The sequence below is a fragment of the Oenanthe melanoleuca genome, chromosome 5 (genome assembly GCF_029582105.1).
Source record: "Oenanthe melanoleuca isolate GR-GAL-2019-014 chromosome 5, OMel1.0, whole genome shotgun sequence".
NCBI lineage: Eukaryota > Metazoa > Chordata > Aves > Passeriformes > Muscicapidae > Oenanthe > Oenanthe melanoleuca.
This window is the reverse complement of record NC_079339.1, coordinates 49,230,386-49,248,011: the sequence shown is the minus strand read 5'-3', so window position 1 is coordinate 49,248,011 and position 17,626 is coordinate 49,230,386. Positions and strand designations below refer to the sequence as shown.

General features: G+C 44.8%; 1 protein-coding gene across 5 annotated transcripts in view; it reads right to left on the bottom strand.

Moving 5' to 3' along the window:
• Window positions 1-325: 325 nt before the first annotated feature.
• The window catches only part of EVL (Enah/Vasp-like), a 137,003-nt gene continuing 119,702 nt past the window's right edge, over window positions 326-17,626 (bottom strand). For 3 of the 5 annotated variants that reach the window (XM_056493217.1, XM_056493215.1, XM_056493216.1), the window contains exons 5-15: window positions 14,611-14,672; window positions 12,488-12,709; window positions 10,417-10,643; window positions 9,645-9,766; window positions 8,157-8,217; window positions 6,139-6,205; window positions 4,809-4,875; window positions 4,654-4,716; window positions 2,426-2,492; window positions 1,989-2,046; window positions 326-931 (exon numbers count right to left, since the gene is read on the bottom strand). In XM_056493217.1, the coding sequence (XP_056349192.1) occupies window positions 894-931; window positions 1,989-2,046; window positions 2,426-2,492; window positions 4,654-4,716; window positions 4,809-4,875; window positions 6,139-6,205; window positions 8,157-8,217; window positions 9,645-9,766; window positions 10,417-10,643; window positions 12,488-12,709; window positions 14,611-14,672 (1,054 nt within the window). In that variant the 3' untranslated portion in view covers window positions 326-893. The other 2 variants (XM_056493213.1, XM_056493214.1) reach the window with 2 other exon arrangements.

Genomic DNA, 17,626 nt, shown 5'->3' with positions numbered 1-17,626 from the left:
GATGTGGTGGGACAGACAGTGGTGGCCTGAGAAGAGCCTGAAGCCACTGTCCTTCAGCCACTTTGGCAAGAAGGTGCTGAGGCTGTGGCAGGCTGGCTGCAGGGTGGGTGCTCAGCCAGTGGTGTGAGAGGCCAGGTGTGCTGTGAGAGAAGGCAGGGCTGTGCCACTGCAGCAGCCACAGGACACTCAGGCTCCCTCCTCGTGCTCTGCAGTGAGGGAGGCACAGCTGCCACCCCACAGTGAGTCTCAGGCACCTTCCTCTCACCAACAAGTGACACACAAGTGCAGGAGCTCAGGGGACAAATGAAACAAAGAAAGGCAGGGCCGTGTGGACAATAAACAGTTTATTACCAATATGAACACAGATACTGTGATGCACTGACGTACCATTTTTTAATATTGTGATAACTCTGAGACAAAGAACTTGTTGGCTGACAACTAAACATGTCTCTTTCTTCTGGTGATGCCTCAATACATTTCTGTTGGCAAAGGATCTTCATTTACATTGCAGACTACTAGTAAAATTACTTTGAAGTCATCTATCAAAAGCAAATGGTTCACGTGTGTTCTTATCTACTACTAAAAAGAAAGGTAATACATTTAAATAAGCAAATACAAAATACAAAAAAGGCTGACAAATCCAATGTGCAGTGTCAGATGAAATCTAAAAAATCCAGAAATTTAAAATTTAATAATCTTTAGATTAAGACTTGTAAAATGAAGCGAATCCAAGGCAGCAGCAAGCTTCAAAGTGTGCTGAGTCTGCTAATAAAAAGGGTGTAAGAACAAAGACAGTGCCGGTGTCCTCTGTCACCATCTTGCATGACCTTGGTACACTTAGAAATGATCCAATCTTCCTAGCACTCTTAGAACCGTCCAAAGGCTTTCAATCACTATGTTGTACTGATTCTACTCAACTCCTGCCGTATGGCTGGAAAAGCAAAGCAGAAAGTCAGTGCATGCTGTCCACCCAGTGGGATGGAAAACGCTCAGTGCAGAGGCTGCAGAAAGTACACGCTGGTAAAAGGATGAGTGGAGGGCAAAAGGATGAGTAGGGGTAAGCAGTCAGCTGCTGGCTTGCAAACTGCAGTACTACTGTAAGGAGTTGCACCTGTGGTGTATGTGAATGCCTCATTTTGCACTGGAATGAACTAGGGAGGCTCTGAGGACCAAGCTGCTGGCACAGGAGCGTATGGACAAGGGTCTCTCCAACTGCAAACTGCCTCGAGGTTTTGTGAGCACACAGATCTAGGGCAAGGGCACAGGGAATGGATTTTAGCTGTTTCACAGTCTCCTCTTTTTCCCCTTCCCTGTGAGTCTAAGGTGGGGAGTGCAGGGTGTGGACATGCATCTTCATGTGCCCTAATGTGGCCTTCAGATGGGAATTTTGCTGTGCATTTCAATGAGGGCCCTGAAAAACACCTTCAGTTGTAAACTGCAGAGCAATTTATAAAAATGTACTGATACATTTGGTACAGCTGCTGTACTTTTCAATGTATTATAAAAATATGTGGCTATTTGGAAAGTTGTAATCGAGTGAAGGTCTGAAGTAACTCTTCAAGCATAGGAAACCTATGGAAGATTTTTAGGAAGGATTTTCAGTTAGCTTCCTTTGTCCCCTCCTCATCCCAGACCTGTGTTGCCAGCAAGTTACAAGTGATTTCACGCTTGCTGATTGTGATAAATTGATGTGCCATGGGCTACAGGCAGGCCCTTTCACACCCTCCCACCTGTGAGAAACACCAGCCAGCAAATTTCTCATAGGCTGGTGGTAAAAATGCTCATCAACAGCATAATAAAGGATGTAAACGCAGGGTTATGGTCAGAGCTCAGATAAGGTAGATGCTTGTTCTCTTCAAATGTGTGTATAAATCAGAGCTGTTCAGAGAAGCCTAAAAACACCAGGGAACTCTCTGCAGTTCCTATCATCTTATCTATGGAAAGTTAGTCATAAAGATGAGAAAAATAATAATTTTTCTCTTTCTTACCATCAATTATCTCCTCTTTCACTTTGTGTAACTCTCTTACAACTTCCTCCAATATTTCCTGATGAGACAAAACACAAGTCAGCTGCTCAGAATTTCCTTCTAACTGGTGGAAGAAAAGGCAAGTTTAACACGGTTGTGCTTGTCCCCCACCTCTGACCCACTGCTGGTCAGAGCCTAGCACTACTAACAGCTGTGTCTGCACTCCCAGGCACGGATGCAGAAGATGCTGGCATATTTACTTGCACATTTCTGTGCAGACACAATGAAATAGCAGTGAGATTGTGCTCTCTTGCTGCTCACCAGCTAGCCCTTCTCTAGGCACCTAGTTATAGAGGGAACCAGAAGACTGAACAGCTGTTTTGCTTGTACAGCGCATGCATGGGGGAAAATGGGTAGCTTGCCAAATCTCTAAAAGTGCAAATGACATCTTCACTCACCTGTTTCATCCGATCAAAATCTAAGGCATCCATAGCCACATCATTGCTGCTGCTCACTGGCTTCATCCTTGAGAAATGGAAGAGAATCAGAAAAAAAGCCAGTCAGTTCCCTGCAGTGTGTGCTAAGCTGCACCCACCTGATGATGTGCATGAAATCCACCCCAGAGCAGGAGCACCTGTGTTCAAGTGCTGGACAGGAGGCTCCCTGCTGTGCTGCTCAAGAATATTTGGCAGCCAGAGAGCAGCACTGCTCCTGTATGCACAGCCTGACCCTCAAAGATGCTGTGAATATTTTTTTTTCTTTTTTTTGGTGCTGGGAATCTCAACAATTTCAGATTAGAAAGTGCTGAGGGGATGAAGCCTGTTAAACACTGTGTTTTATTATGGCATTTGCAATTTGCAAGCTACATGTCTGGTTTTCTCTCATAGTCCCTTTTCTGTACAGCAGCCCTGTCCTGGCATCCTAGGCTTTCACTAGGTGCTAAAGTAATAGTAAATTACAACTTAGAAAAATATTATTGGGAAAATAATAACCCACTAATCCTTTCCTTGGAAGACCTGAATGAGTCAGATGTGTTAATAGTGTTACATATCCCAGTCAGTTTTTACTGACTCAGGAGCAAATCCAGTCTGGCCTTAATGGCCAGTGCACCTGAGTGTTATCAGTCAGTGGGCTGAGCCATGATGACATCTGATAAAATAAATTAAGGAACCAGAAGCTGTTTACTTTTCTCTTTTAATCAGTAGCTCTAAAACATTTAAAAAACTAACCATGCTATGCAAAGGCTTCAAATAACTTTGCCATCATCTTTGAGCCCAAACTGGGGATTGGTGGAGATGCTGCTGCTCCTGAGGGCAGCAACCCTTCCTTGGGAAATCCTGCAACCCTTCCTTGGAAATCCTGACATGTGTCCTACCATCTCACATCTAACAGAGTTAAGAAAGATCCAAATGCCATCAGACTGATCAGGAATAGAAACAGGTCACCACGGAGAGCTTTAGAAACCCACCCTGCTTCCCCCACAGAAGTTTTTGAAGCAAGCACTACTACTGCTGAGCACTACTCCAGCTGCTAAACTAGGGAAGCATTTTTTCCCCCTGAACTCCTCCTCTTGGGATGCAAGGCCATTATAAAAGATAGCTACTGAAATCTGATGATGGCTGCTTTAAATAGCCCCCGTTTCATTCTTGTTTGCAAGGAGGAAGAATGGTCTTTTTCTAGTCTATTTGAAGCTCATGTATTTCCTAGAACCAATATGTTTCCTGGTTTTAGGTGAGCTGGAAAAATGGTATTTTGCTATAGTAACACCGATGCATCCCTCTAAATGTTTGGGCAGAACATGTTACAGCATTTTTAACAAAGCAGCAAGTATGTGCAGATAGTTGCCATTGGCAACTTATCTCTCCCCAGACTATCAGCACTGTTGTATACCTAACAATGTAAAATAAGGGACACTCTTTGCAGTAAACACTGAACATTTGTAAGCCTGTGCTCTACCTCCTTGTTCAGCTTATCCATCTCAGTGTCCAGGAACACTGGACCAGCACGGGAAGCAAGCCTCTCTAGCTGTCCAACATCAAACTTAATCTCTGTGATTAAAAACATTGGGTACTGATCCTGAAACTTGGATATGCTGACTGACAGGACTTCTGGAGCCCTACTTTAGGTTTCTTGGTTTTTGACACCTGCTAGTTTTTGTACCCCATGTGTCTGAAAGATCTGTCTGTAGTGGGGCCTTTTTACATCTTGATTTTATTACCAGGCTTCACTCTCCTTTCTTATGCACCCACTGCAGTTGCTTGGGTAGAAGAACAACTTTCCCTATCCCAGCTGCAAGCCCTTCAGATAATTTCTGCTTTTGCTTTTTAATTCCTGCAGAGGTTGGGCAATGAAAGCTTCAGCCTATTGGCAGGGTCACCATGAACCTGCTGTAGCAAGATGGTCCAAAAGGTGATTCCACATGGCACAGCACTGCCAGACCCGTGGCTCTGACTCACACACACACAGATGCTTTAAGGGCTGGTAGACCTGTAATGCCCATGTGAGCAAGGGGCTGTTTCCATGGAACAAACCTCTGACAACACCTTCCCCCTCTGTGCAGCGACAGACAAAGCAGATTGCAAGAGAATGAGTAAAAGGCACGGCAGAAGATGAACACCAGTGCTGAGTGATGGGATGAGCCAAAGGACAAGCCAAGACAGTTAAGAAGCCAGGCATTAGCCAGTACCTAGAAGACACGTGGGATTGTGTGGGGCTCTTAGCTTCACAGCTCTTCACCACTGATGGATTTCTACAGCAATGGAATGAAACGAGACATGAGTCGTGCGAGTGCCACAGGGACAGCATGACCATCCCCAGCCCCAGGACACCCCTGCAGCTCACCTAGAAAGTAATGAAGATACAGGCTTCTCAACAGAATTGCTCCTTTCCCATGGCTTCTTCCCAGAGTCTGAAAAACAAGCATGGAAAGTTAGTTTATTATTTTTGCTCTAAAAATAAAAATATCCTGAAGTTGATTGTCTTATACAGCTGCTTTCATTCAGTGAGGATGAGTGACTTAGGAAAAGAACCAGGAAAATGAGATTGCTGAATGAGTGCATTTGCCTACATTATTGGGAAAGCATTAGCAAAAACCTGCTTAGTGATCCCTTTAATTAGGGACCACATAGTTAAACAATACTAAAAAGAAATGGGATAGGAACAGTAGGAGGAAAAACATAAATAATTTCTATTAGGAAATACAGGCTAATTGCTGCAAGGCTTACTTTATTCAGAACCATACTTATTTATAGTTTAAGTTAAGAAGTCTTAGGTTTTTTGTCTGCATAGTTGGCAGAAAATGTGGGTGTATGTAAAAAAAGGGCAGTAAGACCCCACTATGCAAATCTCCACAGAGAATTTATTTAATGTTGTGTACACTTCTAACTCACAGAACATTCCCAAAAAGCTTGTTGCTGAAAGTGCTTCCTATTATCACAGTCTTCTCCTAAAATGAACTGTTGCAGAGATTTCACAGCTTTATATACAAGGATTTGCTCCTCTGTGAAGTCCTAAAAAGCCTTTTAAAAGAATTACAGGCACTCCCAGGAAATCTCTAGATCTCATTTACACACACCTTTCTGCTGGGTTCCTCCCCTTCCCTTGCAAAGCACACAAGTCATGGCTTTGTTCCAAAAGGAAGCTGGAATGGTTAGTCATTCCCTTGGGAGAGGTTTCTCTCAGTGTGAAAGCCAAGACTGACAGAGGGATGAATGTGAGTGCTTGCAGCTCATCTACTCAGAGACAGTTATTTCAATTAATTGTAGGAAAAAAATTTCATCTAGGAACTCTCAGGATCAGCCTTATTGCAACAAATTATTAGATTAATGAAGAATAGCAGTTTGATATCCAAACCCCAACTGTATATATCAGGACATCTACATTAGAAAAAGTAAAGTAATACAGCTTTTTTCTCTTAAAAGATTTAGGTGTGCAATGTTGAAGACACAGATCCTCAGCAACATGTCTAATTAAACTGTCTTGCAATTTTTTGGACTGAAGCAGGTAATTTCTTGCTGAGTACAGTTTTTAAAACAATAGGTATTTGGGAATTTTTCTGTTAGTTACTGCTGGTGCACTCAGAAGTAGGACAAGGAATCCAGAGTCTAGAGGTGGTGAAGAAGACTAGATTAAAAAGACAGCTATAATGCCAGTAGTTCAACTTAATTAATACCTGATGAATTTTGCTGCTGCTGGGCAGAGCCTCGTGTACTGGTTGAAGGAGAGGTGCTAGCATCATCCTACAAAGAGAAAAACAGGACATTACTGAGTTTTAGGGATGAAGTGCAGAATCCTCTTCTACTCTGGAGACAGCTGCAGCACATGTGGAACAAAAGCAAGTTTCCTCCTTGTCCAACAGCCTCTGCTGCCAAGGTATGGGTCAAGGTCATTTAAACTTCAGCTTTTCTCACACTGGATGGCAAAATACATCCTTTTTATTTTAGGTAATGTGGACACCTTTTCAGGATTACTCAATCACTCTTATTTCTATAGACCAAACCAGGTGAAACCACTCTAAAGTGCTGTTTGCTGTTGCCTCAATACAAATCATGCATTTCCCAAATTTAGAAACTCTATGAGATGTGGCAACCAAGCCACCTAAAGGAACAGTTGCTCACATCCTATTCTTTCACCCCAGGACAGCCACCAGTACCAGAGAGAGGAGTTCAGGTACTAACAGAAGTTAACTAAATCAATCAGTACTCCTCTTAAGTAGAACACTAAACACTTCATCAGAGATTTGTCTTTTATCTCGAATTTATGTGTGACAGATCATAAACCATTCATCCATATATTTGGCATTACAATATTATCTAGCAACCCTCAAAACATACTCAGGCAAAGTATCAGCTCTGCATTGTAAAATGGAATTGCACACAGTTTGAAAGAGGATACCCTGAACATGAAATGTACTCAAGACACAAACAGATGCTCTCTAAAATACTTTTCTAAACAGATCGGTGCTATTGAAAAGTTTGATTTGGGATATAAACTAATGTAGAGTTTCAAGGAGAGAGACTAAGGGACAGAGAGCAGAGGCTGGTAAGTTAGAAGCTAAATGGTGCCTTTCATCTCCAAGTGTATGGTTCAAAACCAGCTCTGGGGCAAGATTAAGAGCAATGGTTGCATAGCGGGTTCAACAGGCAAATTCCACACTTGGAGCATGCCTTGGGGAACATGCAAAAATAGCTGCTTCTCTCCCTAAACACTGAAAAGTGCTTATTCCTGCTCTTCCTACAAACCTTTTTGCTCAGGGCAAGACCTAGATTGTTTTAATGGATTTCCTACTGAACAGCTTTGTCTTTGAGGAGAACATCTCTACGCTAGCAATAAGCACAGGATGCTTTATGACCTTGCAGCTGTGGCAGAAAGCCTTCATGAGGATAGTGGCTAGCAACAGGAATCAGCCTGGAAAAGCATCACACTGGAAAGGACACAGTGCAAATCCTGCCCTCTCCTAGAACAGGAAAGATCTTCCACACTTTAGCAGTTTAACAGGTAAAAAAGTGTTTTCATTTGGACTCAAAATTGTTGCATCAAGTTCAATCTACAGACTGAGTCAAATAAAACTGCTTGTATAATTGCTTTTGTGGAAGAGAAATTAATCAAAGTTCCCCAAAGTTTTCCAAATTCTATCTCAGTTTAGTGTAGCTATCATGGTCACATATTTTGACTTCAGTGTGATCTAATGGTTAATGTTTCCCCTTCTTCCACCAGGTGTGTTCTCTGTGCACTCTGGGGTCTGAAGTGAGCTGATCCTTGCCTTGCTTAGTTGGCAATCCAAATTACACTGCAGGGCTGATGGTCCACTTCAGCTTAGCTCAGGCCTTAAATATAAAATAAGAAAGCTGAACTTTATCTCAAGTTAACTTGCCAGAAGGCTCAGTGCACCTTCCTACAGGGCAAGAATCTCCTGTTTCCTACAACACTGGGATTAGACCATGAAATAGAGCTCATTAACCTGGTTTAGACAATACCTCTCCTATGAATAAAGCAGCTGTTCTTGTTTATAGGGTGCTGTTCCCAGGAAAGGTGGGAGCAGTTACATCTGTCTTTGGATTGAATGTGCACATCTATTCCTGAATCAACACTGCTTGTTCCTGCCTGCCAGTGACAAACTGACACAGTGAATGAGCACTTTGGCTTACAAGGAATCTGCAAGAGCACAACAGGGAGGAGTGTTTCACTTACATTTTGGCTTTCCTCTTCCTTTTTGTCAGCTGGCTTGTCTGACTGCGACGCTGCTTTCCTCCTGTGCAAAGGAACAGCAGATAGGACATGGTCAATCCCTAGAAACAATCCTCACAGGAAGACTGATTCAGGCTTTGCTGGGAGTTACTATTTATTTAGCTCATCCTAGAGAACGTGACAATGGCTGGATGCCTTTGGTTGTGCAGGGCTGGGGTGGAGGTGAAAAATCCAGATCCCAGTGATACAACTCAGGGAGAGGGGCAATATTATGAGGTGGTGATTAACAGGGTCTGCAGGGTGCAGAGCATAAGGAAATGTGAGGAAACAGGCGTGGGAGTGAAGCTGGGTATGAAACTAACTGGGTGAGAAAAGGGTTCAGGAAGTCCTGGCTCCTGGGTCCTACACAGGAGGAACAACTCAGCCCCTATCAGGGGTTTCTGAGGACCAGCCCTGCCCACAGCAGGTGGCTCAGGTGGGTATTGCAGTGATGACAGTGCTCTCAGCCAGCTCCAGTGTCAGTTTGTCACCTGCCCTACATCCCACATCCCTGATCCTGCACAGAGAAAGAGCTGCAGCAGTGCTCCCACATGAAGGAAAACTGTAAAAAAAGTCCACTGTCACTGGGAGAGATCAGGCACCATTTCTGCTCAGCCAAGACCCCCTCTAACCTCCAGGGTGGGAAAGCTCTGGCTGGAGCCCAGGAATCAGGAAAACAGCCCACACGCCTGGTTTTCAAGTGCCTTTGGTGAACAAAGATTATTTTTGTCTCAAAACCACTTCAAAGGCAGAAGAGTTCTTGAGCCCTGTAGTGCCAGAACCAGCAGTGTTGGTGCTGCCTACAGAAGCTGAGTGAGGACCTGAGACCCACACTCATTTCTGCTTCCCAAGGAGTGGCAAAGAGCTGCAATCCATCCACTGGGGAAACTGGACATGACAGTAAACAAAGATGTTTGTTGTTTATTTTTGAAAGACACCTGGCAAAACTTCTTGGGCATTAGCCAAACTGGATGATGAAAAGAAAACAAATTTTTTGATTTTTAGAGTGTTGTGTATTTATTTAATACTTTTCAAAGGATTACCTTCACAGTTCATTTTCAGAATTTCTTCTGAAATGAACAGGACACAGAGTAAAGTTGAAATCAGATCTTTTTGAGTCTTTATACTAAGACAACATAATTTTAAAACTCCATCTCTGTGCACTCTACAACTGTACTTACCCTTCATTATTTTATTCATCATTTTCTTTCATTATTTGTAAGTTTAAAAGATTTAGGTCTAAAAATATAGCATCTTGCACTAGGAAAAGGCAGCTGAATTTTCCAATGCAACACCTTTTGCACTGAAAGTTGAGCGATACTGGTGACCAACATCAATGCAGGACCTGCCAAATTGCAAGGAAACACCTACTGCTAACCACAAAAATGACAGCACCTTCTTCCACAATTTGCTGCAGATCTCATGTGGCTTACTTGAGGTGTAAGTACAAACCTTTTTGCCAGTAATTTATTCATTTCTTCCATCAGTCCTCCTCCGCCTCCTCCGCTACTTGTTCGATTGGCATCACTCTTAGAGACCCCACTGGGGCTGGACCCTCCTGAACCATCTTCTGGCTTAAGAGAGACATCAAGATTGGAATTAATGAAAGGTTTGCTTTACAACCACACCCTTAATGATTAGTTTTCCCAAGTGTTAGGAAGAGCGATCACAATCACAGCCCAAAACCAGAGATGGGATGTGTTCTGCCTTGGGAAGAAAACCCACAGGTATATTACTAAAACCAAGACAGACCTGGGTGATGCAAATAGACAGGCAAATGATTAAAAACCCCACAGTGCTGCTTGTTATATAATGATCATAATTATGCTTATGCATGGTTAAGCAACCCTTAACCTAAGTGGACAGCTACTGACCAGGCTTCAACAGTCTACACTGTTTTTTTGTAAGTACAGTGTAGTTTTTAACCACTTAAAACAAGTGAAAACACTTACACACAGTACAGTGGTGGACTACGTGGAAGTAATGAAATCCTGGCAGTGTGAGAAGTCACAGCCATTTGTTAACTCATACGCTCTGAAGAGCTTAAACTCTACCCAACATTTCCTGCTCAGCTTTATTTGCACTGCAAAATCACATTTAGGAGTTCACCCAATGGCCAGCAGAAGCGCGTTCCATCACGATTCAGGGCGCGCAGCCTGTTGTATCTGCCGGGCTTTCCCGCAGCCGAGAAGAGCACGGGGCCGTGCCAGGGCCACCTCCTTACCCGCTGGACTCTCCTCAGTTTGGCACCGGCCAGCGCTGCTGCGAGCCCCGACACCGAGCCGTCCTCAGCGGCGGCCCCCGGGCCAGCCCCGGCCGGCAGCGGCGGCGGCGGCGGCGGCGCGGCGCCCAGCGGCGGCGGCGGCACGGGCGGCGGCGGCGGCGGCGGCGGCCCCCCGGAGGAAGCGGGGATCCCCGCAGCGCTGGGGTGGCCGGGTGGAAGCGCTGGGCCTGGAAGGCAGAGCACAGGAGTTAGAGGGAAGCGCGGTCCCCCCGCGCACAGCCCAGGTCGCGCTCCCTCTCCCGGCGCCGCGGTCTGACTCCGGGGTCACTGTGCGTGTGAAGAACGGGGAGAGGTGCTTTACCAATGCCAGCCAGCTACAGCTGTGTGCTCCTGACAGACCCTGCCTCTGACAGGCTTCGTTTCATTCTGGGTCAGAATCAGAACACTGACAATGCTTCCCAATTCATGTTCTTCTGCTTCTCCCGCGTTATCTCTGTATGGAGATAATAAACTCCACGGACTTTGGTTGACATCACCTTTTCAGGAGAATGATGGGCTACAGTGACACACCCTCCTTTCTGTAACGCAGATGTGTGACCTGAGCCAGATTTGCAGAATAACCAGGGGAGACTCCAGCTCCAGGTACCCCGAGGTTCTGCAAAACTCCTCTCAGCAGCAGCCTGCGGGAAGGGCTGATGGTGGAAACTCCATTGCAGCGTTTCACCTGGCTGTAACAGGTCAGCTGAACAAATACACCTCCCCAGGGGTATTTCCCCATGTGCACTCTGCCAGAACAGGCTGCTCTTGGTATGTATTCACAGCTTCAGTTGTTCAGTAAGTGGTACTTTGAAAGACAGGTGAGTTTTGACTGAGAAATAGTTGGAAACCATATTTAACATTAACAGTTTGTTTTTCTTCTTATCTAGGTTTTCTTAAAATACTGTCTTATTTCTGTGGTTACTTCTACCATTATTTCACACTCCCAATTCCATTCTTGAAATGAACCATAGCTGCTATTAGAAATACTTTAAACATTTCAAGCCCTTTTTCGTTCATGAACATAACAGCTGGTAATTCATTGTGGGTACATTTAATTGTAACAGTAAAACTACACCCACCTAATTAGAGGGCAGCCTCAGGCAAAAATTGAACTGAGTCAAAATAATGGAGTGATGTGAGTTTAAAATAACTTTATTGAACTAAGTGGATTTCAAGGACTTCCATCAGCTGAAGGACTGAGTGGTTACAGTAATACTTTTAGCAGAAAGTAAAAGGAAATGTCTTACTTTTCTTCCTTTTCTAGGCACACTTTAGCATTATATGTGCTTATAAACCTGAACAGATCCAAGTCACAAAACATATGCTCTGAATTGCATTGCAGATTGTTCTCATTCTGCAGGCTTTAGATAGGCACAAGAAATCAAGACCATATACAAAATGGGCCTTTAATGAGAAAGGTTTGCTGGAATAGCTACAGTGTCAAGCCTACAACTATAAATGCAGTGAATACCAGGAAGATAATTTCTTGAATTAAATAAATTGCAGAACCACAGGGGATTCTGGGTGTCCTAAACAAAATCCATGCTCTATGTTTCACTGGTAACAGAAAGAAATACCACTTAACAAAGAGAGTAAAAATCACAACCTCTACCAGTATTCCTATACAGACAAGAAACCTACTGCAGATCTGGCCTCCAGCTTCAGAAGAGCCCATCTGCTACGTTTGGACCAGCTGAAAATAGGTCCTATATGAAGGTCTTTGAAACAATTTGACTCTGCTGAATGACAAAAATCTCGATCTGGGATAATACAGTAGGAATATGCAGTGCAACAATCCAGTTACAGGGACCTGGTTCTGTAATTGTTACTTTTTGCCTGGTCCCTGGACCAGTCTGGAGTGACTTTGACATTTTTCCACCCCAGTTTCAGAAATCACATGCAGCAGGAGTAGCTTTGAGTCTCTCAGCCCTTTTTCTATGGGTCAGGGACAGTGCCAACCAGTGCCACCTCTTTGAACAGGTGGCAGCTGAGGCTTTACACAGGTTGCAACTCATTCAAAATCAGTACTTACTCAAGTGGGCAATGGCTGATGATGTCATGTAAGGAGGAGTCCTCCTGGGCATAGCCACCTCAGACACAGCAGCGTGGGGGGGAGGCAATGGAAGACAGTGTGACATGGGCTGGCAGCACTGCTGTGCAGGACAAGGTGACACAAGGGAGGCTGGGGAGGGAGCCTGGCCAGAGGAGCCGGGGGGGCTGGCGATGGTGGGCAGCGGGCAGCAGGGCGCAGCTCCTAGGTGTGGAAAGAAGGACCCATCCACACTTTTCACCTGGGTTCCAGGGGGACCTAAAGCAATTTGTTCTTCAGGATGGCTGCTCAGGGGTACATTTGCTGAGGTCTCCCACCCTGCTTTGTCTGTGGGTGCCCTGACCCTGTCGGGTGGGACAGGAATCACAGGCAGGATGGTGGGACCACGGGGCTGCAGGGCATCACCCCTCTGCAGAGATGGTGCATTTGTGGCAGAGGGAGAAGAAGGCTGAGGAGAGCAGGGAAGAGAAGAGCCCCTGAGAGGCTGGTGAGAGGGAAGGGGAAAATGGGAAGGATGGAGAGGAGGTGGAGACAGCGAGGTGCGCCTGATGCCTGGCATGACAGTCCTGCCATTTGGGCAGGGTGGAGGGGAGGAACCTGGGGCTGCTGGCAGCTCAGAGGCAGAGTGCCTGTGCAGGAACTGTGGGGGCTCCCTGGCTCTCCCCTGGGACAGGAAAGGGGATGGAATGGCGGGCTCAGGGACAGCGGGTGCTGAAGAGACAGCGCTGGCTTGAGGTAGTGGGGGGAGCACGACACCAGAGGCAGGAGCACCACAGTTACTAGAGGCAGGAGGAGGAGACTGGGGATGAGAGGGGGCAGAGCATATGCTTGGCTGAAGGGTGGAAACTAAAAGAACAGAAAAGAGATATGAAAAGAATAAGGTGGGTATGCAGGAAGGAACGAAACCAAGGCAAAGTGGAACGGAGGAAAAGGAACCGTGAAGTAAACGCAAACAGAAACTCAAACAAAGCAAAGAGGAGATGGTGCAGGCACCAGCTTGGGGATTTCCAGCCCTCAGCAGAACTGGAGGGGTGTGCAGAGCAGAACCCTGCAGCACGGGATGGGCTGCATGCTCTGGTGCCAGTGAGGCTCCTCCAAACCCCACGTGAATCTGAGTCAGGATCACGAGCATCAGCCCTGCACCAGGGACAGGTGCACGGGACACGCTGAACACACAGGTGGCCACCTTGTAGGCAGAGAGGGATCAGCCAGCAGCCCCTAGGAGCCATGACCCATCCCTTGTGGATGCCAAGGCAGGATTTTGACTAAGTTCCCTATACAGAACAGCACTCTAACCTCTGCTGAAACAGGAGTCCAGCTCTTTCTGTCACCAAAGGCATGTGTGTGTGTCTGAGCTGGCTTCTAGTAAAAAAGTTTAACAGCTGAGGGAAAAAACATTTCACTTATGTGGCCATATCAACTGAAAAAACTTGCCCAAAACCAAAGCCCAAACACAAGATGGTCATCTTGGCTTGCTTGCTCTGCCTCCTTGCTTGCTCAAGCCATACCTTGTAGCTATAAACTATTCCTGTCATCTCTTCTCTCAGCTTAGTGCAACTTAATATGCTATAGAAGATTTTTGTTAGCTCATTAAATATATATATATTTTCCAATAAGTTCACAGAAGACTTCATGATCACAAAATCCCCAGCGAAGAGTGTCTAGAGCTGTATCTTCCTCTGTGCTGTAGTTTTTTTGTGCTGCAGAGCAATGGGGAGTGCCTGAGCACATCCAGCACACCAACCCCTTTGTGCTGACATCCCCTGCAAACACAGTCACTCTTGTGGTGGCTGTGCTACCTGCTGTCCTCAGGGGTGTGGAAGAAGCATGGCCAGGCCCCTTGGTACACCTAAAATTCCCTCAGCTGTGCAAGTTATGCCAAGTGCAAAACCTGCCTAGCTCCACCAGCATACCTCAGACCTGAGCCCCTGCAAAACAACACAACCATGCCCAAATGCTTGTAAGTCTCTAGCTGAAAATCTAATCTTCAAAATATAATTGAAACTATAACCACTGTCTAGCTTTTGTACAGCACCCCACAAACCCCAACAACAGCCAGAGGAGGCAGTCAGGGAGAGATTGTATCTGCTTGAATTGATACGTGCCTGTGGTAGAGGTTCTTCTTTCCAGAGACTCCTGGCGCTGTTGCTGTTGCTCCATCACTTGTCTAAAACAGCAATGAAAAAACCCTTGGTCATTAGGTATTCCTTATAACTTTGAGTAAAAGCTTTATACCCTGAGAAGCACTGTGTGTCTGGGGGCAGAGCTGATGGAGTGGGATGGAGCTGGGTCTGATTTCACTTGCCCTGGCCACAGCAGTGCCAGTTCACACATTGGGAAGCTTAACCAGGACACAGCCCTGCATGCACTGGACACTGCAGGGGGAGGCTGATCCATTTCAGATAACTCCCCAGTGGCCCTGCACAAGGAAGAGGCAGTGCCCAATGCCCAGGGGAGCACAGCAAGCATGCATGCTGTTAACTGAAGCCATCCAGGCCAACCTCCCTGCTCAAGCAGCATCCCCTGGAGGACACAATCCCCAGGATTCTGTCCAGACAGCTTCTGAGTATCTCCAGGGAAGGAAATATTCAAAAACACACAGTCCAGAATCTTTTATGAATCAGGAGCTCAAAGCATTTGTATAACATTAGCATATTAGGATGAAAATATAGCAAAGCTGTTGGAACCCTGAAGCCTGGGAGTTTTGAACTTTCTGTACTTCCTGGCACTGATCCCCAGGGGAACATTGCTTTTGACCTGAGGCCTTGGAGAAGGCTTCCAAATTTAAGTGATGGAGATAGAATCACTGGTGTGTAGTTTGAACAGAAGTGTGTAATATCACATAGTGAAGGGTTTGGAATTTGGAGTTTGAGGATATAGTAATGAGTGTGGGACAAGATGGAAGTTTTTGGGCATTGGCTTCTGCTTCCTTCTTGTTCCTCCTTCTTAGTTTTAAGTAGTATTTTTATGATTGGATGAAGGATGCCACACTGCAGGCCATGGATGTTTATTCACTAGGTCAAAAATATAAATAATATAGATGTTAGTTTTTAATTAGATAGTTAAGCCTTAAAAGACCTTGTAACAAGCAAAATACAACTCCATTTTCTCACTTTTAGCCTGTTATCTAGAAGTGCTGTAGCACTCACTGTACTATAGATAAAAATTAATAAACAACCAAGTCTGAAGACAAAACTTCGTCTCGTGCTTCCATCCTGACTCTGACTGAAGGCAAACAAAAAACAAGATAGCCACTAATACAAAGCATCATTTTGGTGCTGACTGTAGAAAGGCTCTGCTGTCCAGGTGCACATCCAGGCCCTTTTTGGCACTGGCCAGCACAGCTGGCAGCCCCAGCACAGCTGGCAGCCCCAGCACAGCTGGCAGCCCCAGCACAGCTGTCCCTGTGGCCCCAGCCCTGCTGAGTGCCCCTGCAAACAGCGATGGCAGCTCTGCACTGCTGCTCTTTGGGCCCCTTCCCCAGGAGTGCCAGCTGTGGCCAGGAGAGGCTCAGACAGGAGTGCAGGGATGTGCAGTTCCAAGGACCCAGCAGCAGAGGTCTGCTCTGCCTCACTGGGCTGCTCCTGCAGGAAGGGATGTCCCTGACCCACCACAAACCCACCTTGGCTCCTCCTAAGAAAACCTGATAGCTGAAAACCAGACTGCTTTCCAGGCTTCTTGGCTAGTGCATGGATATGGACTAAAGATTTCAGCAATATTAAAACACAGCTCTGAATTTATCTTGCTGAAGCACTTGGTAATAAAGTTTATTACCATTTCCTTCCACAGTTTCTAGGTCAAATTTGCCCTAATAAGTTTCATTTATCATTAGACCAGTCTTCACTGCACAATTTTATCTTTTCTCAACAGCTTCACTTCACTTGTACAGTAAAGCAAGCTCAAGTAAAGCAAGCTCTTAGAGAAGCAACATTTCTATTTTGACTCCTTGCACAGTATTTTAAGACACCTCCCTGTTACATTTTTACTTGTACTTTCCACAGTCTGCAATGCTGAGCAATTCTATCTTATTTATACACCAATAGAAGCTTTTAAAATAAAAAAAAAAGTCCATAAAAATAAAGTTATATTATGTGGAAAAGAAAGAATATCTTAATTTGCAAAACAAATTTTCTGTGTTTCATATCTAGTTCAATATATGGGAAAGGAAAATGCATGATATTGCTGTGGAGGGATGAATCCTAAAGTGGTTTTCTGTTCAGGACATGCAATCCATGCAATATCTAGAAAATTGCAGGATTCTGAGAAAATTATTGTATGTGCAAAGGTGAATCACTTTTGAGAAAGTCTTAGTTGGTTGATTCAACTGATGTCATTTAAGCTATGACACTTTAAATCAAATAAATAGAAATATTTACTTCAGTACATACCCTAGCTTTTTCTTGATTGATATGGATGCAACAGCATCAATTGCACAGCTAAAATTTCAATTGTTAACACATACTAAGAATTTCCTGAGCATACTGTCCCCTACCTTAGCTTGGCATTTATGAGCAAAATTTGATGATGAAGAACAACTTGATACATACATTTTCCTAATTAAACCTGGGGAAAATTCTAGGTTTATCTAGAGAACCAACCAGGAAAATCACAGTCTGACAGAACTGGAAAGAAATGTGGAAAACACCCCCAAATCATTAGAGTGCTGCAGAACAGACTGAGGTGCAGGGTGCAAAAATCCAGAATAGGAGTTAGCACTGCCACTTGAAGCCACTGGGGTTCATACCAGCCCTTCCTGCCCTTGGTCAGAAGCAGTTTATAGGTGCCAAATGCACCCTCCCACACATGCTAAAACGAGAAATTCTTAAACTCTTAAGAAGTTAAATTTATTCCAGTCAAACTAAATAAAGCCTGGGATTGGCACAAGGCTACTTAAAGAGCATGCAAGGAGAAAAGTAGAAGAGAGGACAAATTACACTCTGACTTAAAAATATGTTCTTTAAATATTTGTGTAAAGATCTCTAAAAAACCTTTTATACAGACAATTTGCAGAGTAGATACCATAACTTAATTTCCTTCCTGCTTCTAAGATGTTAAAAAAAAATCCTAGGCTTAAAATTAGGTCTGCTCTAGGCTTAAAGAATGCATCAGCATAATTAAAGC